The sequence below is a fragment of the Engraulis encrasicolus genome, chromosome 4 (assembly GCF_034702125.1).
Source record: "Engraulis encrasicolus isolate BLACKSEA-1 chromosome 4, IST_EnEncr_1.0, whole genome shotgun sequence".
NCBI classification, from domain to species: Eukaryota; Metazoa; Chordata; class Actinopteri; order Clupeiformes; family Engraulidae; genus Engraulis; species Engraulis encrasicolus.
Window position 1 is genome coordinate 12,234,534 of NC_085860.1, and position 23,262 is coordinate 12,257,795.

A 23,262-nucleotide genomic window follows, 5' to 3' on the forward strand; every position below is an offset into this window, starting at 1 on the left:
TATCTAATTAGACGTATAATAGGAATACAGTTGACTTGTTGTGTAAAGTTGACGAGGTTAAAGCAATGCCAAGAGGAGAGATAGCTGCAGCAAGAGCTGGGTCTGCTGGTCTTTTTAAATTAAATGTCAAATGGGTCATTCATTTGAGTCAGAACAGTTGGATGTTAGCAGAATGCATAGCCTAGATGGGCGCTGTTTAATTGTATCTATGCTACATATTTCTCGGCATACATCTGCGTAATACATCTGCGTAATCGCTATTGCATGCGCAATCTGCAATGCAATCTGACTGATCCAGGTGCTTGACCACGTGACGCCCTAAGCAAGACACTTTCAATTTAAACAGTTGTGCAACGTATGCCATGATAGCCAGCCAACAGGGGTCCAGGGTCATTGGGCTAAGCAGCGTAAATGCAACAACTCTGGGCAGAAAAACAAGTGTCTCGACTCACCCAACGTGATCTCAAAGTCTATTCTGTGGTAACCAACATAACGCTACTCCAAGGCTTGTGCTCTGGAGAAGTTTCCTTCTGGTTGGCGGCTAGAGATAGAATGGCCAGGTATGAGTCGAAAACCGGTTGGAATATATCCTTTGCAGGCTGTGGTTATATGGGAATCTATTACATCGGAGTTGGAAGTTGTTTACTGGAAAGAGCCAGTTACCTACTGGATGATGCGTCCAAGATTGGCGGGTCCTCTTCGGGTGCCCTGTTTGGAGCTTTGGTTGTGTGTAAAGTATCATTGGGTGAGTAGCCTTTGATGCACAATAATAAACGTTTCATCTGTGAAATGTAGACTATCCACTGAGATTGACTATTGTTGGTTGACAGGACTAAGAATTAATTTAACGTCCACGTCACAGCATTTTGTTTGTGCACTCGGAAGTAGGCCTATCTAGAATAATAAATAGAATAGAATAGAATAGAATAGAATATAGAATAGAACGGAATAAAATAGAATAGAATAGAAAGCCTTAGTGGCCCTTCTTAGTAGCTACTATGAGTTGTAGAGATTACCATGAAGTCCACTCGTAAATAAACATAGAAACAATGGGTATGCACAATAAAACTAATATGAAATTTACCGGTAGAAATAATTGTGACTACCTGTGTGTGGTTACTTCACTGCTCTGTCAAAGCAGGGCTCGTGGTATAAACTGTTCTGATGTCAATGAAATCCATCAAACTCTGGAATGGATGGATGGTCTATGTCTACCTAGCAAATATAAAAAAGATGTGATGAAACCATGATGCATTTTGTAAGCCTATTGTGATAAGCACATTGAATGACAATTGCACATAGAACAATTGCATAGTGAAATAAAAATTGCACATGGCTGACAATTTTGCTTACAAATACAATTATTTTAGAACAGTGACTTTGTTGTTAAGAAAAACAACTTCCAATCTGTAGCCCCATAATGAACGCCTCCTGTGGCACACTGTAATAGTCCTTGAAAAGTTAACTACCATAGTACTACACTACTATGACATAACACAGGGCCTTTAGTAATACACTATGACTTGGTCATTGCCATTCTGGTAACAGCAAGTTTATGTGTCTGTGTCTCTTAACGGGTTAAAGCCAAGACGTGTGGCATGATGCTGATGATGACAAAGGAGGCTCGCCGGAGGAGCATCAGCGCCCTGCATCCCACCTTCAACCTGCTCAAGGTCGTCCGGGACTTTCTGGAGGTCGAGCTGCCAGACGACGCCCATCTGCTGGCGAGCGGCCGGCTGCACATATCCCTGACGCGCGCCTCGGATGGACAGAACGTTCTAGTATCCCGCTTCGCCTCCAAGGAGGAGCTCATCCAGGTAATGAAAGTGAATTGAAAACCCAACTCCCATTGTAATTGTGACACAGCACTCCACAGCACAAGTGACCACTGCACACTGCACACAACGAAATTGCATTTATGCCTCACCAGTGTAAGGGGGCAGCCCCCAATGGCGCCTGAAAGGGAGCAGTGCGGTGGGACGGTACTATGCTCAGAGTACCTCAGTCATGGAGGAGGATAGGGGAGAGCACTGGTTAATTACTCCCCCCAGCGACCTGGCGTGTCAGGAGTCAAAATGGCAACATTTGGGCTACAATCTGATGCCCTGACTGCTTACCCATGACGAGAGCTAATGGTGGATCTAGTGGAAGCCATGGCCTAATGGTTAGGCGGTTACATTTAGCCAGGCCGTGCCCTTCTAGTGACGCAACACCTTTAGCGTTGCAACTAGTCAGGTCAAGAGCAATGCAAGTACATTCCGAGTGCCCGAAAATACGGGAACTCCTTTCACTTTGTCGGGAAGTAAGCAACCATAATCAAATTAAGGGAGGCGGGTCAACCATGCCATTTGGGAAATGTTAATTGTTATGCTCTTGGTCAGACCAAGTCTCGAAGAGATTTGAACGTAGATGATAATCAGGCTAGGTTACATTAGCAGTAGGGGTTAACACACATTAGCAGTAGGGGTTAACACATAGAGTTGGATAGTTTCAAGTTCAAATCCCCTACTGGTTGGAAGAATGAGTACAGTATGGTCTCCCTACAGCCATAGACAGTACAAAGGAACCTAGAAAATCTATACTGCACCCATAGACGTTGGAAAGGAACCTGGAAAATCTTTTCTACACTCTCATCCATGGCTACATGGAGTGCCCATGAGCTAAGGACCTCACTTTGGATAGGTCAGGGACTGTAACAAACCTAATTGATTGTACCTAACTGTAAATTACACCTAAATTACTGTAGACGGTGAATCACTTTTAATATCCCTAATCCTACATTTTAGCACAAGTACTGTACCTGCCAAGTGTGAGCTTATAACTATTTCATAAAGGACCATAAAGGACAGCATCTCAACATAATTCACCTGCCATACATATTCTACAATTAAAACTTAAAAAATACTGCACTGAGTGACTCTTACTATGTGAAAGATTAATATATGTGAAAGAATATCCATGTATGTATGTAGTCTATGCTACTAGACGCCTTCATTTCCTTTGGGATTAATACTTTTTACTCTACTCTACTCTACTCTACTCTTCTCTCTATTACTCTCTCTACTCTACTTTCTGTTGTCCTTGCAGGCCCTCATCTGTAGTAGTTTCTTCCCCCTCTACTGTGGCTGGATGCCTCCCACCTATCGGGACATTGTGAGTTGGACACCCTGATTGGGTTTTTTTTACGGTTTGACTGATAATGGTGAGTTTCATAACAAGCCAGTAAAGTGTGACATAACAGGCTGGAGTGTAGAAACATAACAAACACAGCAGGTGGGAATAGCAGTAGCAGTGGCAGTGGCTGCTGCCCTGTGCAACGGGACGCTAATCTCCTTCACATGCTCCCCTGTACTGTGTTTTGCAAGGCTGCTTTAAATGGGGAGGCATGGTGAAATACTGAGAGTTAGCAGAGTTTCACAGTTCATTCAAAGTTGCCAAATTTGCGTTTATATGAATCCCTTTGCAAAGAAACAATGTTATATAACCTTACTGTCACCAACATTGTAATGACCAAGTCTTGTTTTCGTAAGAGTCTCTGTAATGTCATAGCAATGTTGTTATGATGTAGTTGAGTCTGAGTGAACGAGTCGTCTGCAGGTACATGTGCACAAGGGGACACTGGACTGTAGTTTCTGAGATGTTATTTACATCTAACTGATAATTTACTCCAGCCACAGATTTACGCTGCTCTCAGAAGAGACTTAATTGGGCTAAGTATACGTATATAAGCATTGTTCTGTAGTAGTGGTAGAGTAGTTGTAAAAATAATTATAATCGCTAGCAAAAACGTAGTTTTCTCTCTGTGTTTCTGGTAACTCTGGTCCCTTCACTGAGCTCTTGCCAGTGAATTATGTGACATCTGTACTAGGAGGATACATGTTCAAGGTTGCCTCAGATAAGAAGCATAGACGAGTCCTTCTCTCCACCGACCTTTGTGACCTCCCTCTCTTTTTTGTGCTCCTCATTAAAAACAGCCGTACTGGAAATAAAAGGAGAGACAGAGAGACCAAAGACGGCAAGCGAGGAACATGTTTTCCAGGCCTCTCAATCTCTCTCCTTTCGCAATAGTCAATTGTAAACCTGATCTGATTGCCGTGGTCTCGTTGTGTATTAAGGAGTTTTCATAATAGTGGTACATGAGTGAGAAAGCCTTAATGCACGCCGTACCTCCTGTGGCAAGCTGTAATAGACATTGAAAGGTAACATAGGTTTATAATGCTGTGTCTTAAGGGGTTAAAACCATGGTGTCTAATGATCTAAATAAATGTTTCCCCTTCGTATCTCTTCAGAGGTATGTAGATGGTGCCATCAGTGACAACCTGCCCTTCTCCTCGCTCAACAACACCATCACTGTCGCCCCGTTCGCGGGAGAGAGTGACATCAGTCCGCGCGAGAATCCTTTTTACTACCATGAAATACACCACAGCAACGTCAGCATACGACTGAACTTAAACAATATCTATCGAGTGACCAGCGCCTTCCTGCCTCCAGAGCCACAGGTAAGGTGTAGAGTGTGAAATCGTAATGTTTGGTCATTTTGAAATTCAAAATGTATGCTGTCATGCACAAATTTGATCTTTACATGAATATGTACTAAGTAATAAACTAATACAGTATTTACTAGTCTGACAAGACCAAAGTACAGTAAGTTTTTCAGCCAAAAATGTCTTTGACTAGTAATTCAAAATGGTGTACATAGAGAAGATCCAGTAACACTTTATTTTAAAGGTTCACTAGTGCAGTGGATCACACAGGAGTTAAGTGTGTGGTGTCCCTTGTGATGTGTTTTAAAAACTAGTGACGGTGTATTCCAGGTTCTTGCCCAAGTCTGTCGGGATGGATACAGGGACGCGCTGAGATTCCTGTACGAGAACGGTGAGTGTGGTACCTCTTATATAAATGATGTCCTGTACGGGACTCGTGCAAGTCTCTGGATTTATTATATGCGGTACACTTGGTGTCATGACATGCCAAAAGCCTAATGTCATCATGACTGCAGTCTTATAAACATCAATAATGTGTCACATCATTCTTACGCTGGTCAGTCTCATGGACTCACCCACATGTAGACCACAGCAAATGAAGTGTTTATCCACGTTCTAAATCCTGTACCTATATCCTATGTCTTATATCCAAATAAAGAGTTACCCACTTTTTAAATCCTTTACCTATATACTATATCTTACGTCCAAAAAAATAAGTATTTCCCACTTTCTAAACCCTTTACCTATATCCAAATGTAAGAACTGTGCATGTGTGGCTTGCATTACAATGTTATTAGTAGTGTGTCTTTCATCAGTAAAAGACGTGATGTCCCTCAGACCTTTTGAAACTGGACCTGTTGCCTGAGCTGAGTTCTCCTGATGGAACACGGATGCCCATGTGCAGAGACAGAGAGGAGCAGCGTCATGGCAATGAGAAGAACGATGTGAGGTGTAATAGCCTACATAAGAGGTCGGCTGCATGTCAACACAGGCAACACTGGAGGGAAGAAACGACCACAACCCTTCCTGCTCCCGTTGAAAGAGGTAGAAAACGTGTCTGTTTTTTTTTACTCGTCTTGTGCTGACGTGACTGACTTGGTGGCAGAGGTGTCAAAAGTAAAAGTAGTAAAGAAGGTTTTTTTTCCCAGTAACAACAGTCTAGCCTCAGTAGCAGGGCTTGACACTGGCACCTGCCAACCGGCCAAATGCTGGTAAAACTTGCCTGTGGCTGGTAACAATTTCAGTGTCATTAGCCAATTTGGCAGGTAGAACCAAGCTCATTCTATGGTAGGACATATCAAATAGTGTATCTGCGCTTTGCCCCTCGTGTATCAATTGTTTACACTTAAGTTCAAGATAAAGCTCAGTTACTCAGTTTCTATTTGTTTGTTTTATTTCCATGTAGAAACCCATGCACTCATCTTCTTGCTTTAAGCTCCTCATCTTCTGAGGTTAGATGTACAGCGTAATGATATATATATATTTTTTACAAAAATCCAATTTCTGGCTAGTAGAATAGCTGGAGGGCTAGTGACTCAGGAAAACCACTAGCCACAGTGGCCTGCAAATGAAATAGTTAATGTCAAGCCCTGCTCAGTAGGTTCAGTGGAATAACTGTAACAACTATGTACTATCATGTAGGCCTACTGGTGTTGTACTTACACCATGAATTTACTTCTACTTGTACTTTGGGCATCTCTGTCTTGGTCAAAAAGATTGAAGTATTGCAACTATGCTGCTCATTGAACTCTTACTAAATAAATAAACTAATATTTCCTAGTATGACCAGTAGACTAAGATTTGCAACTAAAATGTTTATTCTGGAAATTCAAAATGGCAGACAAGATCCTCCTTTTCATGTATGAAATGTCAATTTTTCCCAGTCATAATGAATACGTCGAATTTGATGGTGGTAGTAGGTATTCATGAAAAACGTAACATTTGCAAATGTAGGCACCATGAATTCTGGAAAGAATATTAAAATATTACACAGTGCACCTTTAATAATGCATTGTTTCTAAGGGTGCGCTGTTTTGTGTGTTCTCCCTAGTGATTTCCAAGTGGTGTGAAGAGAGGGACGGGTCGTTTGGGGCAGCGGGACAGCTTTCTCTTGTGAAACTGTTGATCCAAACCCTGATGCTGACCATCCTGCCAGTACAGTGGGTGGTGGCCTTTGTTTACAGGTATGCCCGCTACACCCTCAACACATACTGATCCGAACAACAAAACCCTAATGATATACTTAAAAAAAACAGTGATTCATTTAAACATTGTAGCCTCTTACCAGACACCGTCCCGTTACTGCGGCGTAGTAATAGTCGCCTATCAACTAACCAAAGTACTACGGCACTGACAGTGCACAGAGCCTTTAGTAATATATTACAACTTGGCCATTCTGGTAACAGCAACATTATAACATGGGTAGTGTCTTAAGGGGTTAAAGTGACTGCATTACTTTGACTAATTGTACTATTTGTATTATTTATTTTCCGTTGAGCAGATGGGTGCATAACAATGTTAGTGCAGCTGAGTAGGTTTAGTTTTGTTATGAAGGGAAACTTGCATGGTTATCACCAGACCTAATCACAAGTGAGATAAGGTATGGAGACCTGCCTACTGTGAATCCCATAGGGGTTCTTTATGATTGACGATGGCTGTTTATTGGGCGTTACGAATGTATCACTGATTCTTGAGAAAGTGGCTAAAACAGGTTGTAATCTTGAAAGAAAAAAACGAAGTGAATTACAAAATAATATGGTATATTCTCGTAGACAAAGGTCTTGGCTTTTCAGAAATGCACAAGGCCAATCTCCCCATTTTCCATTTTTTTCAGAAATCATGTTTTTCTCCGATCATACCTTGTTTTTTGTCAACACCGTCAGACAAAATTAAAAGCAATAAAAAGTGTATTGATTTGGTTGCATATGTATCTGGAGTTTTTAAGTGATTGTGTGTGTTTTTTGGTTCACACATACGCCTTTTAATGTTGAAAATTCACTTTCATTCTATTTTAATACTGCTTCATGTGTTCTAATTTAAAAATATGTGCTGTCAGACAATGCTTACTTAATGGCTAAATAGATCAAACAATTTTTTGTAATTTCACAAATATTCGTGTAGGCTTAAATTTGCTATTACTTTGATAATTCAACAACTACAAAGGAAAATTTTGTAAGCACATTCATTTAAAATGTCCAAAACTCCTTCTTACGATGGTGACTTAAGAACTGACGGTGGTGACAGTAATCTGAAGGTGGTGAAAGTGCCCTAATTATTACCTACATTTAGCAAAATAAATAGCCCTCTCAAATCAATGACATCTAGCATAAACACTTTATTTTTGTGTGTGCACAGTATGCTTGTGCATGTGTTTTTTCTTCATTTGTTAGATACTCTAGGAAGTAGGCCTAGATTATTGAAAATGTGGCATAAACAGGTTTTAAGTTGTTAAAATCCAAAATATAGAGGTGTATTATCATAGATGAACGTCTTGGCTGTGCAGTGAATGTATTGGCCAAGCTCCCCATGTTTTACATTTTTCATAAAATGGGCTCTTTCTTGGTTTTGTCACCAGCGTCAGACAGAATTAGAAGTAAAAAAATAAGTTTACTGTATTTAAGTGAATTACTTTTACAATTCAACATAATCGTAGATACTTATTGGAAGCATATTCTTAAAACTTGTCAAAAACATGTAAAACACATGCTTTTTTGTGAACTACATCAGATGTCACCACCGTCAGGTTTTGTGACAAAAAACCCTCCAAATGCACCTCAGTGGAGGCTGGAGTATAAGTTTGGGTCACAATTATTACTAACATGTCTGGTAATGTTTCATTAACCAGCACCATTTAGTAAAATATGGAACAAGATGATGAGCGGAACAAAATCTGACGGTGGAAACATCTGACGGTGTGAGACAAAAAAAACACTCTTACATATTGTGCATTTTTTGCTCACATTAGGCACTTCATTTTCGCTGTTTCTTAGGAGCTTCATGACGCTTCTGGAAAAGTATATATAATTAACATTAATGTAACAATAATACTATTAAAACCCCCGACGGTGTTGACAGTTTATGGTTGGGACAGTACCAGTGTCCAAACAAGTTATCAAATTGAGGAGAAATTAGTAAACTTACAGGAGCTTCAGTGATGGTGAAGTACTCAGTAGATCTATAGGTTTGAAAAGGGGTCCTAAGTAATGACAATGACCTTGTGCATACCTGATTTTATTGTCTTTTTTAAAAAATCTGACGGTGGTGACTAATATGCTGGACACACTTTGAGCAATCAGAAAATAGTAGTAAATATTGTTTTACACGCACTATGTGCATATCTGCAGAACCACTTCAATATGGACTTTCACATCATGGTGATATTATTCAATAATATCAGTGAGTTTTACATTTTAAGTCAATTGAAATGATGATGTTTGTCCTTGGGACAGCTGTTTTTACAGGGTGTGGGCAGGTTTATAGCCATGAAAAGTAATAAAATTACACTTAAATATTTCAAACGACTGTACATTTATGTAACAGACCCCTGTGTCTTTACCTGGATTCATTTTGTTCATGAAAATTTAGTTTATTTTCAACAGAATTGGCAGTTTATTGCAGAGACATGTTTTAGCCGCTTTCTCAAGAATCAGTGGTATATCATTTGGTGTAGCCATAGCCAATCGTGTCAGTTGTATCCAAACAAACTGCAGTCATCGCCTTTCCACGCCTACCTGCTCTCTGATTGGAGAGAGACAGGGACCATGATCTGGTACCTTTGCTGAGGGTAGACTCCATGCTGTCTGTCAGATCGAAAGATTGTGCAAAGCAGCACGGGATATCCCAGGCTAACAGGAAACTTTTGGAAAGAAGATTGAGAGAGATGACTCGGCTCTAATAGCTGCTGTTGTTTATTTACTTAGTAACTTATTTGACTTCCTCTCCATTCATCTTCTTTGTACAATGTTCTTATCTCACTATGTTGTGAAAGGCATATTTGCATCAGGGTTTGCTGGTCTTGACCCCTACCAGATCCAGCACTGTTGTGCAACATTCCCTGCCCATTGCGGCATTGCTCAACCTGAATACACTGTACATATACATGAAAGGTAAACATGTGTGTATTTTTTTAACCTTGACTCCTTCTTGCCATTGAGGGGCATAAGTCCATTTAATTTTATAATACTAAGGGGGGGTGGGTGGGTGGGTGTAGGGCTTATGATGAGGTCAAGGGGGCGTTGGCAGGATTGTGATGAGGCCAAGGGGGCGTTTGTTCAAAAAATGTTGAGAACCACTGGCTTAACCTGAATACACAGTATACACTGCCATGGCCGTAACTACATTTGAGGACACAGAGGTCATGTCCTCAGTATTTTTTTTCAGTAATGTAAAATTTATCTATGATGAAAATTGATGTATGATCAACAATGATAAATTCATATCATTATGAATGTCCTATACACCACCCCCATGTTTTCTCAAGGCAGTAACTAATGAAAACAAACTGAGGAGTTTGACTGAAGTGTTTGAAGCATTCTAAATGTACAGTATGCAGTACAGCACGCAGCATTTGACCTCGATATTTGGAAATGTCTGGTTACGGCCTTGAAGGGTAAACTACATGAAGCTACATGAAGGGTAAACATGTAAATACTGTATGTTTTAACCTTGACTTCTTGCTTTCTCAGAATGATCGAGTGGGCTCCAGAGATGTGTTCAGATCTGCAGTGGCTGTGCAGTCTAGCGTGGGAGCTCTGCAAACGAACTCTGTCAAACAGGTACGTATGCAAACGTCCTTATACCATCCAAATATAATACCATTGTGCGTGGTTACCAGGGTCACCGCTGGGCATAAGCAAAGTAAACTTTGCCCCCAAAATTGTGGCCTACTAAATTGAGATTGACCAGAAAACATATTATTATTATTATTTAATTATGAGGGGGGCTCCTGATCTAAGGGCCTCCATAAACCTTGGCAGTGGCCCTGGTGGTTATATAGTGTATATGAGTTTAACAGATGGATTATGAATTGTTTTTCCACCTCTATATTCTCAGCACAAATGAAGGCCACCAGAAGAGCTCAGCTGATGAGCAACTGTTTACCTTTGAAAACCTTTCTAAGCGGGAAATATCCTCATCGTATCCTACACCGCCCACCACACCTACACTGCCTGCAGCTACCTACTATCCATTTTCTTAAAGCCTAACTTCAAGGTTACCATTCGTATTGTAATCCAATGGCAGCCATGGCCTAAACTTGTGCCCTAAACTGGTGGATTTATTAAGATCAGAATGTTGTGGCCCTACCGTGGCTCTAATGGTAGGGCACTCGTCTGCTATGCGGCTGACCCGGGTTTGATTCCGGCCTGCGGCCTTTGCCAACCTATCCCCGTCTCTCTCCCCACTCGCTTCCTGTCATAATCTTCACTGTCCTATCTCAAAATAAAGGCAAAAAGCCCCCCCACCCTTATCAGTCCTCCCATCCATGGCTGAAGTGGTCTTGAGAAAGGCACCTATGCCTACATTGCTTTAGAGACTGTAACCAACATACCCTGTAAATAACTGTAAGTAGCTTTGAATAAAAGTGTCAATGACGTGTAATGTAATGTAATCCTGAAATAAAACACACACAGCTGAAAGCACTGTTGCAAGTCATTGTCATTCCATACTTTTTGGGTAGATCAGGGGAATATCAACTTGGGAATTCCCCTGTTGCCTTGTGTGCTCTCCCCTATCGGAAGGACAGCATGGAAAGCCACGCTGGATTCTTCAGACGAGATTCAGAAGCCATTGCCAACCATAGAACTGGGATGGAAGGCAATACCTATCATCATTAGAGAAACGGAAGCTTCTAGTTTGTTTAGAGATCCACCATGTCGACACCTGATAAAAAATAAGCTTTCCACCAAGCTTGAGATAGTATTTTAAATAGTTTAGACCAGGGGTGTCAAACTCAAATTGACCTTGGGCGAAATTCAAAATCTGGAACAGTCGCGGGCCAAACTCCATATTCTTGGGGGGGGGGGAAAAAAACGGACTAAAATTGTACTTACACCCACTTATTACTCATATTTAAATTTCTCAAACAGATTCCCATCATAGATTAAGTGTGCCTGCACATATTCCATTGCATATGAGTGTGAGCTGTTTCACTGGCCTGGGCCCATTCATATTCCTGTCACCAAATGTTTGTCTTATTATGCTATACATTAATGGTGTATGTGGGCCAACCCTAATACAGATTTGAAATGATCTCGTGGGCCAAATAAAATGACTCCGCAGGCCAGATTTGTCCCCCGGGCCAGAGTTTGACATCCCTGGTTTAGACCGACCTCGCCCATACGAAAATGAATAAATGTACAAACTTGATGGTTCCCAGACTAACTCACTTGCGATATAGTCTGGCGATAGCCAGGCTAGAGGAATATGGTTGTGGAGAGATCAGGATGGTCACTTTCATAAAGCACAGCTCTTCACTTTTTCTGTTGTTGTTGTAGTTGTTGATGTTGTTCAGAATAGCGCCTCATTGTACCGCTTACATGACCTAGGTTCAAGTGTGAGTTCACTGTACCTTTCACTCTTCCCACACCATTGTATGTGTTTGTGCAGGGGAACTGATTAGACCAGGGGTCTTGGACCTCCCCAGCACTGAGGCCTAGCTGAAGAGTGACAATCAATACTGACTGCAGTGGTCACTTGTAGTCACTTACATTGCTTACATCCCTTATGTGTGTGCTAATTTAGTGTTCAAGTCAGAACAGACAATAAGTATAGGACAGTACTGTATAACCGTATATAAAACTGCCTTTTGTTGCTTAGTTACATTAGAGACAAATTTGTAATGAATCCAATAACAAGAAAAGTTCAGTCAGACACAAGATTAGCAACTGCAATAATAACACTGGTATGCAAATGGAAATCTGCATTTTAATAACAAGTAAAAACTCAAATGAGGGGAAAAAAATTAAAATAATAATAAAAAAAAAATAGCACCAAGTGTCGGGAGAACCACCGAATGCTTGCAGTCTAAACCAGTCCACTATAGCCGTCGTTTGTAACGCAGGAATGATTACCAGTGAAACACTGCACTCTAGAGGCAGTGAAGTGATGTTACGTTCACACTGCATGTTCCACAGCAGCATGAGTGAAGTATCCAATGTTCATAGACCAAGAACTAGCCAACATGCTTATACTAAGAAGCTGGTTCAGGACTAAACCAGGTTAAGTTAAGAGGTAAATCATCTAATAGAAGAGCCTGGAGTCCTGGCTTCTTAGTATACCCCTCTGAAGATGTTATACAGACATGATCACGGTTCACAATACAGTTCAGCTCATCTTACAGTACTTTTTCTCCCCCTTAAAAAACAAGATGACAATAAGAGCATTGTTAAATTTTTGAGTTGGCTTTTGCACACCTCTTGTGTGGGTTTAGGTTAACGAATATTTCGAACCACTGCAGTAGGATTGGCTTCACTGCTTATGACCACTGTAGTTCAATGTCACAGCAGTTCAATATTTGAAAGGAAAACTATACCGCTTCTGTTCTTTCAAATCCACATTTCTGAGAACTGGTCGATTACTTCAGCATGAAAAAGGCAATTGTAATTCTTCCAAACCTCCTACAGCCTTAGACTAGAGTTGGGCTCTGATTACACTTTAACCAAAGCCATAGCCAAAAAAAGTCACAAAATTAACCTACACTTTTCCTACAGTTACAGCGATCTAGTTGCATACTAATAAGTGAAAATACATTTTTTTCTTTTGTATTTAGTCCTTGTAACATGTCACAAAGTTTGTAAGCATACAAATTATGCTCAACCTTTGCTGCAACCAGAAAATAAAACATTAAATGCAAAACTGTCATTTAAATAGTGGACATTTTCCAAAGAGCGCAAACACAATCAAGTACTATTATATTCCCTGATGTTAAAACATAAAAACCATAGCAGTGCTGAACCAGCCATAGACAAACCAGGAGAAATCTTGACACCGTAATCAGGTGAACAGAAACATACCATGCCAAATCAAAATAAAGTATTTCAATACTTTTAAAAACGGGGAAACCATTATCTTATCCTTTTAAAATATTGCTTTCCTTTCACTGATTAAAAGCATGATCATTACCCAAAGACTTTGTTTTAAACCCCCCAAAACTGAAAAAAACCCTACTTTCTAAAACGGGCTACTTCAAATCCAAGGTAGAAATTCATCCACTCCTGTGTGAATGTCTGATGTGTATGTAAAGGGGTGTTTGTCCTTTTCTAGTCCACCCAAGACTCTTCAGCTGGTGTTTACTGAGGTACAGATACTTTAAAAAGTAAGGAACATGTGAGGAGACAGCGTTCATATAGCTCCTCTTAGTCTTGCTCCTGGATCGAATTGTGTAATCCTGCTGATCATGTACAGTAAAACATTGCAAATCAGTTAAACAAAAAAGGCAGGTTGCCCTGCTGCCTTAAGTTCGTAAGTTGAGTTAACTTACAAACTTGAGGGAGCAGGGCAACTAACTTTTTTACGTTTAACTGGCCGCAATGTTTTACAGTGTGGAGACTCCTGCAGAGGGTCCAGTATTGTTCAACAGATCTATCAAATAAAGTCAAATAAAAACTGATCCAGGGTCCATGAACGACCCCAGCATGATTGAACTCAGACCAACGTGATACTCAGAGCTGGGCAGAATGGAGCAGCACTTCATTATCGAGAGGAGAGCAGGGCGAGGCGTTTCCCCTAAATGATTTGCAAGCCGATGCTCCAGTTCAGTCTGGTTGTGTATGAGTCGCTCTGCTCTGCTCCGAGACCCGTGTGGGATCATGAGGAGGCTGTGATGTCGGGGATCTGATCATGAGGAGGCTGTGATGTCGGGGATCTGATCGTCGAAGGTCTGGGTCATCCACTGGCCGTCAGGGAGGAGTCCTTCAGCAGCACCAGCCGCAGGGGCCTTCTCTGCAGTGTCTGGAAAGGGGAACACACAGGGGGTGAGCTGTACACAGTGGCAGCCTTGGTCTAATGGTTAAGGAGATGGGCTTTAGATCAGAGGGTTGCAGGTTCGAATCCCACCCTTCCACTCTCTCTATCTCACTCCATGGCTGAGGTGCCCTTGAGCAAGGCAACTAACCCCACACTGCTCCAGGGACTGTAAACAATACCCTGTACTGATAATAACTATAAGTCGCTTTGGATAAAAGCGACAGCTAAGTGTAATGTAATGTAAACAGTGGGGAAATGCTATCCACCACACCAAGCAACATTACTCTCTGTTTAACTCTTATTTCATGAACAGAAATGTGACTTACTGCAAGTAATCTTACTGATGCCTATCCGAATCCATTCTTACCTGCCGTCTCTGCGTTAGCTGAGAAGGTGCAGTGGCCATTGCTCTGTCCCGCTGGTCCCGCTGCTTCGGAGCCTGGCTCAGCGTACGCGCCCCCGTAGGCCGCCTCGTACCCGGGATCATACTGCTCCTCCTTCACTGCCATCCTCTTAGCATCCTCTGTGGAAACACAAGCAGACCAGACCACCATCAGAACAAAGCCCTCAATATTGTCTCTGAATATTCACATTTAATCAATGTCGTTAGTTGTGTAGGCAATAAAAAGTTGTTTTTTTGTTGTATGCATTAACCTTTTCTATTCAGCCTATTTAATAACCTTATTGTTACCAATTGGTAATGATGATATGTTAATGTGTCTTCTCTGTAATGTCATGGCAGTGTTACCATGATGTGATCCAGCTTTTTCAGGACATGGTTAAGTGGATTGCTGGCGATCCCATCTGCATGAAGTGAAAGGACCGTAAGGGCCTCCGCACACCGGCTCCGACAAAGTTCCATTCCATTGTTTTAAATACAACCCTGCACACCGGCTTCCATGTCCGCGGAAGTCGGCTGAAGGTTCTAGTTTGTCGGAGCCACCCATTGATTATCCGTGCTCTGCTGTGGTGAAATTGTGTGTGGGGGTCGGAAATGTGTCAGAAGCGAAAGTGCTCCGCAGGGCTGTAGGAACCGATGTGCGGAGGCCCTAACACCAATGTGCGGAGGCTCTAACACTGCACCAACTTGTAGGCCAACGAGCGTCCCTCTCTCTCACCTTTGGCCAATCCCAGGTCGAAGCTGTAGCTGAGCTCCTCCACCTCTTTAGGTTTGGCCTGTCCCTTCAGCTCGTCCCGCAGCTCCCTCAGCTTGATGTAGAAGTGCACTTTGTCCTGCGCACGCGGGAACTGCGCACAGCGGGCACTAGAGGAGGGCATCAGATACAGAGCCTGCAGTGTCAAGGCAGAGAGGATACGGAGTTAGAGGTAGAGGAAGTCACTAGTTTATTTATTTCCAGAATTCTCCAGAATTAATGCTGCTCATTCAAAAATACCTTTTTCATTTTTCAACAGTACTTACCACCGCCATCAAATTCTAAGTATTCATTATGACTGAGAAAATGACACTTTTCTTACATGAAAAGGTGAATCTTCTCCATGTCCGCCATTTTGAATTTCCAATAATAGACATTTTTAGCTTCTATTATTTACAGTTACAATGAGGAGCACTTTGCACTTAACATACCATATAAACAACGTCCACTGTTGATTTTGTTATTGTGAACCAAAATATTTTACCGTTGTACAGTCAGGAATCCGTTGAGGCTGAAGGCCAAATTCCAGTTTCTTTGGTTTCTTTCCAAAGATCTCCCTGCAGAACATCTCAAAGATGCCTTTAAAGAAATGAACACCGGGAAGTTGTGTAATTAACGCAAAACGTAAAAACATGCACTTGCACCATAAAATGAGAAACACAGTACCATTATGTATCATTTTTTGATGAGCACCCTTTTTCACATACTTGGATACATGACCCAGTGAAGCATCCCCTTCTCTCTTTTTGGTAACAGTACCAATACTTGTCATTCGACATCCATGCCTATTAACAGTACATACATACATAGAGTTTTGACTTTTATTCACGGATGGATTGCACTTACATTTTCCATTGAATACCGCTATAAGAGGGCTATATTGCTTGAGTTTTTCAACCAAAATTTTGCCTCCTTCCCTGAGTTCTTTTCTGAAAAATAAGGTGCGAGAGAACAGTATGTTAGCTCTTATTTTCAAAAACACAAGCACATACTATATTTATGACCTTCAAATGCAACCTATGACCTATGTTAAGTAAATGATAAATGTCCACAACACTCTTAACTCATTGATGCCTAAGGCACCTGCAAAAAAGGGGTGCTGAATGCCTGAGCCCTTTTTAAGAAAAACTGCATGAACAGTGCTATGGACATTTATAATTTACTCCAGTTACTGTGCCACTGATGTGCACGCATTCTCTGCTTTCCTGACCGATGACCTATGAGCTGCGAACTCACGTGGAGAGGTCTTTGCTTCCTGGCGTTGCCCTGGCGACCATGTTGGTGAAGCCGATGCCGTATTTTTCAGGCAAGCTGGTGTCTGCCATGTGGTTCAGCAGCTCGTCCGTGAAACCAGACAGGAACAGACACTTCCCTGATGAGAGAGAGAGAGAGAAAAACACAAATAATCACTTTCGTAGCCCCTTACCAGACACCGTCCTGCCACTGGAACATTGTAATAGTCACTGAAAAAAAACACAACTACCATAGTACTACACCACACTGTGACACAGTGTGCACAGGGCCTTTAGTAATACTTTACAACTTGTTCTGGTATTCTGGTAACAGCTAATTTATAACAGGGGTGGTGTCTTAACACTTTGTGAAAGGAATATTACTCTTCCTGTTCTGGGATAGAAAGGCACAACTTACAGAAGTGGTTTCCAGGCCCAGGGAACCACCTGCCTATGAAAGCTGCCACCAGTCCAGGATTGATGCCAATCTTCAGGAAGTGACATGAAATGCAGAGCAGGAGAAAACACACACACACATACACACACACACACCCTTAGTCTACAGATCATTTTATCTGATACAGATTGTAGACTTGTGTAGGTAAGAATAAACATGTATGATTAAACCAATGTAGAACTTGGGTGCAAATATAAACTCATGTACATCTAAATAATATGACCACATGTAACTGTGCCTGCAAAACCACAGCAACCACATGTTTCCATTTGCAACTTCATGTAACGGATTACTATGCAACACAATTCAGACAATAACTTTTGCCCCAATGAAATATGAATGAATGAATCAATCAAGCAATCAAGCAACCTTATTTATATGGCACATTATCAAACAAAACCGACATTTAAATATGCTCTACAACACAGCAATCGGGTGCATCAAATCATCAGATGGTGTGCGACTCACTATAACATAATCCAGATTGGTCTTGATGATGTATATGGTGTGAGACTCACTATAACATAATCCAGATTGGGTTTGGGGATGTATATGGTGTGCTACTCACTATGACGTAATCCAGATTGGGCTTGAGGATGTATATGGTGTGAGACTCACTATAACATAATCCAGATTGGGTTTGGGGATGTATATGGTGTGCTACTCACTATGACGTAATCCAGATTGGGTTTGAGGATGTCTGGTAGTGTCCTTTTCATGACCTCCTCCTCCGTCATGCCTTTGAAGCGATCCACCTTCCTCCTCACTTTCTTGAAGGTCTCGTCGATCTTCTCCTGCCCCTCTCCTCCCTCTGGGGCGCCCTTGTCCAGCTTGGCCTTTTTGGGCTTTGGCCCTGGTTTGGCTTTGGGTTCAGCCTTGGCCTTAGGTGGGGGTTTGGGCTTCGGTTCTGGCTTCGGTTTGGGCTCTTTAGGTGCTGCTCGCCCTCGCTTCTTGGCAGGTGCTTCAGGGAGAAACAGAAACAGCTATTACAAAATATTTTACTTCCAGGAGTTTTTAGAACGTTATATTATAACAAGTGTGGGGCAGCCATGGCCTAGTGGTTAAGGAGGTGGTCTTTGGATCAGAGGGTTACATGTTCGAATCCCACCTGATGTCTTCTTTCACCTCCATCCATGGCTGAAGTGCCCTTGAGCAAGGCACCTAACCCCACACTGCTACAGGGACTGTAAACAATAGCCTCTAAATAACTGTAAGTCGCTTTGATAAAAGCGTTAGCTAAGTGCAATGTAATAATAATAAGTCATTCTACAAGACAAATGTAAATGTTCAATGGTATGCAGCCTTTTGTAGAGGGGATTACTGGCCATCCAACTCACTATTTGCAGAAAAAACGGTAACACTTTACTATGCTTTCGAGAAACACACCCTGCTAATGTCCTGACAGTGTTGTTATGAGCACTTTGAGTTTTTTCGTTAACACTTTACTTGACGCCGGTGTCATAAGCATGTCATTACAGTGTCATCATGGCACAGTCATAGACAAAGTCAAACATTATGTTCATGTTATTGTCTTTAGAATCAAAGAAATTGATGCAAGGTGCGCCCCCCTTTTCTTTGATTCTAAGTATTCATTTGGGACAGCACCCTTAAAAGGTATCAAGAAACCTGAGTGAAGCCTGCTACCTACTTGATTAATGTTATTGTCTTTGCCATAACCGTATGTCACTTAAGGCCAACAGTCATAAAATGTTTATGACATGGACATAATGTTTATGACACGTGCATAACTGTGCCATGACACTGTTACGATACTGTAATGACATGCATGACACCGGCGTCAAGTAAAGTGTTACCGAAAAAACTCATAGTGCTCATAACAACACTACCAGGACATTAGCAGGAGGGTTGTGTTTCTCGAAAGCATAATTGTTAACCAGTTAGCAAATTGGGCAGTTGCTAATGGGAAATTGCATGGCAAACAATAAGTTAGCATTGCAACTATGGTTTTGAATGCAACACCCCAGAATTGGTAATAACAACGTGTTTAATGAAGGCCCTGCATGAAAAGAGTTCAGTCAATCTGCAATCATGTGTTTTAATTTTTTTTTTGGTCTTTTATTAATGATAAGACAGTGAGAGAGTGACAGGAAACGAATGGGGGGAGAGAGAGACGGGGAAGGTTCAAGGACCCAAGTCGGAATCGAACCCGGGTCGCCGGCGTAGCAGTCCAGTGCCCTACCCTTAGAGCCACGGTATGGCCTTAGTTTGTATCATAAATACAATGTCACCTTGTTAAGCCAGAGAGACTGGATAAGAGTATACAGTATATACCCTTAGAATCCCTAAATAAACCATAAATGGGTAAGCGGTTAGGGCGTCAGACTTGTATCCCAAAGTTTGCTGGTTTGACTCCCGACCCGCCAGGTTGGTGGGGGGAGTAATTAACCAGTGCTCTTCCCCATCCTCCTCCATGACTGAGGTACCCTGAGCACGGTACCGTTCCGCCGCATTGCTCCCATGGGGCGCCATTGGGGGCTGCCCCCTTGCAAGGGTGAGGTATAAATGCAATTTCATTGTGTGCAGTGTGCAGTGGAGTCCTGTGTCACAATGACAATGGGAGTCGGAGTTTCCCATTTGGGCTTTCACTTTCACGGTTTCATAAATGCAATGTCACCTTGTTGTGGAGCCTGCGGTGCGAGGGCCTGAGGGTGAACCCCAGCGCCGGGCATCTCCATCATGCCGCCGTTCTCCATGCCTCCCTCCATGTAGTGACCCCCGTGAGCCCCGTTAGCCAGGTGAGGGTACTGGGCCTGTAACGTCTGCAGATGCTGCTGTGCAGCTGTAACCCTGTTTACACACAACACCACACACACAAGGCAAACCACCACCATCAACAACCACACTGGACTTAATCCCGGTAGAGAAAATCTGAGGCACAAACGGTTGCAATGTTTTCCTTTTTATTTGGCTACAATGCCCAATGCCATTGTAGCCAAATATAAACTTTTTTTTTTTTTACTTGAGTGCCTCAGATTTTACAATACCATTAGACATTGTAGCCAAATAAAAAGTAAATAATTGTAATCTTGAGTGCCTCAGATTCTCTCTACCTGGAGCCCCTACACCGATGAGCACCACGGAAAAAAGGTGAAGATCCAGAAGCACTCCAATTACCCGTTTGATTTTAACCACACTGGATTTATTAGGTCATCTTCACGTGGTGGTTTTCGAGTTGGATGGGATTTATTTCTACGATGGTCTTTCTCTCATCTTTTCTTCGGTGTAAACTATTTAAGCCAATCACGTCATCCACATTGGAGGTGGAAATTTGGGTTTCAGAAAGTTAAGACTGTGCCTTCACAGAGGCAGAGAAGACTTTACATTGTGGTTGGTCTAGCTGTCCTAAGTGTTACATTGCATTGAATAAGCAAAGCCACTTCGAATCGAGGACATAATCATAGCCAACATCACTAGCAGATACAAAGTGCACAGGAAATATACAGAAGAACAAGTGCAGATGTAGGGTTAGTGTTTTTTGTTGATGCTTTTTAAAAGTAGAGTACTTCAGAAAAAACACTAACCCGACTCTGCACTGGTTGTTCTGTATATTTCCTGTGCACTTACTATCTGCTAGTGATGTTGGCTATGAATATGTCCTCTATTGTAATGGCAGTTGATTGTGACCAGCTTATTCATGGTTGGTTGGATCAAATTTGTGGAACCTCTGCAAGTTTTTGAACAGGCATTCTTTTAAATGCTCTGAATACAGTGCTTGTTGTCGACAAAAACTCAAAATTAAAAAGAGAGATGATAAAATATGTAAATAAATAATAATAATAATAAAAACGTCTATTCTTTTTAACAACATAACCAATATCTATTAGAGCTGTAGTACATTTATAAATCACAAGTGTAGTCAACACATAAGATTGAAAATGTAAAAATATGAGTACTCATAATTCAGGCAATGTGTTAAATAGACTTCACATTTCATCCCAATCCACACAGCACACCAGACATTTTCGTATCATATAAAATAGAAAAGGAGGTATAAGTCAAACATGCAAGTCACCACCGGCATCCAATAGTGCAAGTATAGTTGTAATCTCCACAATTCACCTAAATAATAATCATCCCCAACCCAACATTGAAACCACATTGCACGGCTCCTATTTATAAGATGTTCTATCTGTTTTCCCAAAACGTTATGGTTAGATCTTGAATTAGATGTTAGTTAATTTGCACATAGCCTACTACACACCCTTTCCAATTTTTGCCAAAGGGAGGGAACTTGCCAGTCCTGTTGACAAAGGGGGATTTAAACTCACCAATTTTGGAGATATTCCGAGGGGACAGGCACAGATCCATAAGGCCTCTCTTCCATCTTTTAAGGGGGATGTCAAATTAGTTCATAATATCCATTTATTATTGCATTATTAAGAGGGAAATTAGTATTGCATGGGTCATTACCCCGGTGCTATGTTAAAACAAACAAAACAAAAATCATAGACGCCTGATCATTCTAGGTATGATGGATATTAAGAAAACTCGTGTTTTATCTGTAAATAATCGATAAGGATAGATCATCGAATGTAAAAGGCATTTAAATACCAGTCAACACAGCCGACGTCATGATTTGGTACTAGTGTTAGCTACATTAGCATAAACGACGTAATGGAGTGGGGAATGGTACCAAATATTGTGCACATAAACTAATTTTAATGCTGAATTATTTGTATGACTAATGACTGTACGATTATCGATATATTCCTCCCATTGCGGCCAATCTATTTTTTGAGCCGCAGCAGAATGAATGAGCTTCCGTAAGGTGCCAGCTAGCTGGCTTGCTCGATAGCTTTCCAACTAGCCAAGATGCTCTTGTCGTGTAGCTTTTTAAACACACATTTGTTCAGGAAACAGTAATTATTGAAATGATACATACCGTTTCAATGGTTGATTCTACTCGTTTATGTACATGCAAATATGAAGATAGGATTTAAAAATATATATTAAACAACTAAGGCCATGTAAGGGCTAATCATACAACAATCAACAAAGAGACTGCAAGGAACAGTTCAACTTTGACACGAAGCTGTACCAAGCGTGATTAGGCCTACAGGGTAGAAACAAAGCCGGTGCTATTTCATTCTAATGTATCCAATGTTAAAGAAATCAACGATTGCGTGATTTTAAATGTTATTCATATCATATTTTACTTTTATATGCAGTTCAAAACAATATTTTGCCCTTTCCATTTTTATTATGATCACTGAGCATGCACCCCCAACTCTACTTTGGTCTGATCCACGCACACGTTTGAACGCGTGGCTTGTTCCCTATTGGCTGATCTACTATAAGAATAACACTTGGTTGTTACATTGTTACAGGGGCTGTTCACTCACGGAACTTCCTGTTAGCCACAATTGGCTAACCCTAACCACGGGACAGTGCAAAATGAATGGGTGTCAATGGAGTTTTTTACCATTATCATTTTTGTGATTTTTTATATTTTTTTGTCCTGAAATATTAATATTAAGTTCGAAGCTAGAAATAATAAGACCCCATTTGAGTAGCGTTTCGATTATTTTGCGCCACTAGATTATTATATACTGGGTCACAAAGCTCAATTTTTATGGGGCCAAACCCATAAACATTAGCGCGATGCTAGCGAGTACAGGTTGAAATCTTCTAACCTGCTGTAAAACTACACACCTGTGCGATTTGTCAATACAGCCTATTGTTAAACAACAGTCATAGTGCTTACCAGGAATGTTTTGTTGATGATATTTGTGACTGGAAATCGCAGTAGCAATGTATTTAGCATGGGTTCCCCTTTCCATTCCATACATTTTCCCACATGAAGGACTGGCCCACGCTCGTTACTGCATTATGCATGCAAAGCTAACTGGCTACAATGGGAACCAATGAGACTGAGCCTTCTCCCTGTTAGAGGTTCTCTGATTGTTACAACTATTTTGCTATTTTGTTACTAGCTATGTTTTGGTGAGCAT

General features: G+C 41.3%; 2 protein-coding genes across 4 annotated transcripts; one reads left to right on the forward strand and one right to left on the reverse strand.

The window, feature by feature from the left end:
* The first annotated feature begins 25 nt into the window (after nt 1-25).
* LOC134446704 (patatin-like phospholipase domain-containing protein 2) lies at nt 26-11,105 on the forward strand. Of its 2 annotated transcripts, none has more exons than XR_010034457.1 (9): nt 26-745; nt 1,585-1,817; nt 3,088-3,153; nt 4,290-4,499; nt 4,815-4,875; nt 5,322-5,528; nt 6,535-6,667; nt 9,472-9,589; nt 10,169-10,256. XR_010034457.1 is itself a non-coding variant. In XM_063196014.1 (9 exons), the coding sequence occupies exons 1-9, from the start codon at nt 412-414 to the stop codon at nt 10,678-10,680; spliced, it is 1,479 nt and encodes a 492-aa protein (XP_063052084.1). In that variant the 5' UTR covers nt 27-411; the 3' UTR covers nt 10,681-11,105. The 2 variants fall into 2 exon arrangements, 1 of the variants encoding a protein (XP_063052084.1); XM_063196014.1 differs by lacking the exon at nt 9,472-9,589 and adding an exon at nt 10,536-11,105 and having other exon boundaries at nt 27-745; nt 10,169-10,258.
* Nucleotides 11,106-12,385: 1,280 nt separating this feature from the next.
* On the reverse strand, nt 12,386-22,307 carry tdg.1 (thymine DNA glycosylase, tandem duplicate 1). 2 transcript variants are annotated; one of them, XM_063196701.1, is made up of 11 exons: nt 22,194-22,307; nt 21,580-21,635; nt 19,926-20,098; nt 17,959-18,251; nt 17,252-17,321; nt 16,838-16,973; nt 16,448-16,530; nt 16,086-16,180; nt 15,566-15,737; nt 14,815-14,970; nt 12,386-14,432 (listed from the first exon to the last, which is right to left on the reverse strand). In XM_063196701.1, the coding sequence occupies exons 2-11, from the start codon at nt 21,633-21,635 to the stop codon at nt 14,320-14,322; spliced, it is 1,347 nt and encodes a 448-aa protein (XP_063052771.1). In that variant the 5' UTR covers nt 22,194-22,307; the 3' UTR covers nt 12,386-14,319. The 2 variants fall into 2 exon arrangements, with proteins under 2 accessions (XP_063052771.1, XP_063052772.1); XM_063196702.1 differs by lacking the exon at nt 21,580-21,635.
* Nucleotides 22,308-23,262: the final 955 nt, after the last annotated feature.

What these genes read in the sequence shown, in the direction of transcription:
- tdg.1 (XM_063196701.1), bottom strand. Translation starts at nt 21,635, where the DNA reads ATGGAAGAGAGGCCTTATGGATCTGTGCCTGTCCCCTCGGAATATCTC. An exon ending in CCAATCTGGATTACGTCATA is followed by an intron (nt 17,322 to 17,958) that starts GTGAGTAGCACA and finishes CACTTCCTGAAG; the next exon opens with ATTGGCATCAATCCTGGACT. An exon ending in GGATTCCTGACTGTACAACG is followed by an intron (nt 15,738 to 16,085) that starts GTAAAATATTTT and finishes TTGACACTGCAG; the next exon opens with GCTCTGTATCTGATGCCCTC.
- LOC134446704 (XM_063196014.1), top strand. Translation starts at nt 412, where the DNA reads ATGCAACAACTCTGGGCAGAAAAACAAGTGTCTCGACTCACCCAACGT. An exon ending in TGTGTGTAAAGTATCATTGG is followed by an intron (nt 746 to 1,584) that starts GTGAGTAGCCTT and finishes AACGGGTTAAAG; the next exon opens with CCAAGACGTGTGGCATGATG. An exon ending in AAACGAACTCTGTCAAACAG is followed by an intron (nt 10,259 to 10,535) that starts GTACGTATGCAA and finishes CTATATTCTCAG; the next exon opens with CACAAATGAAGGCCACCAGA.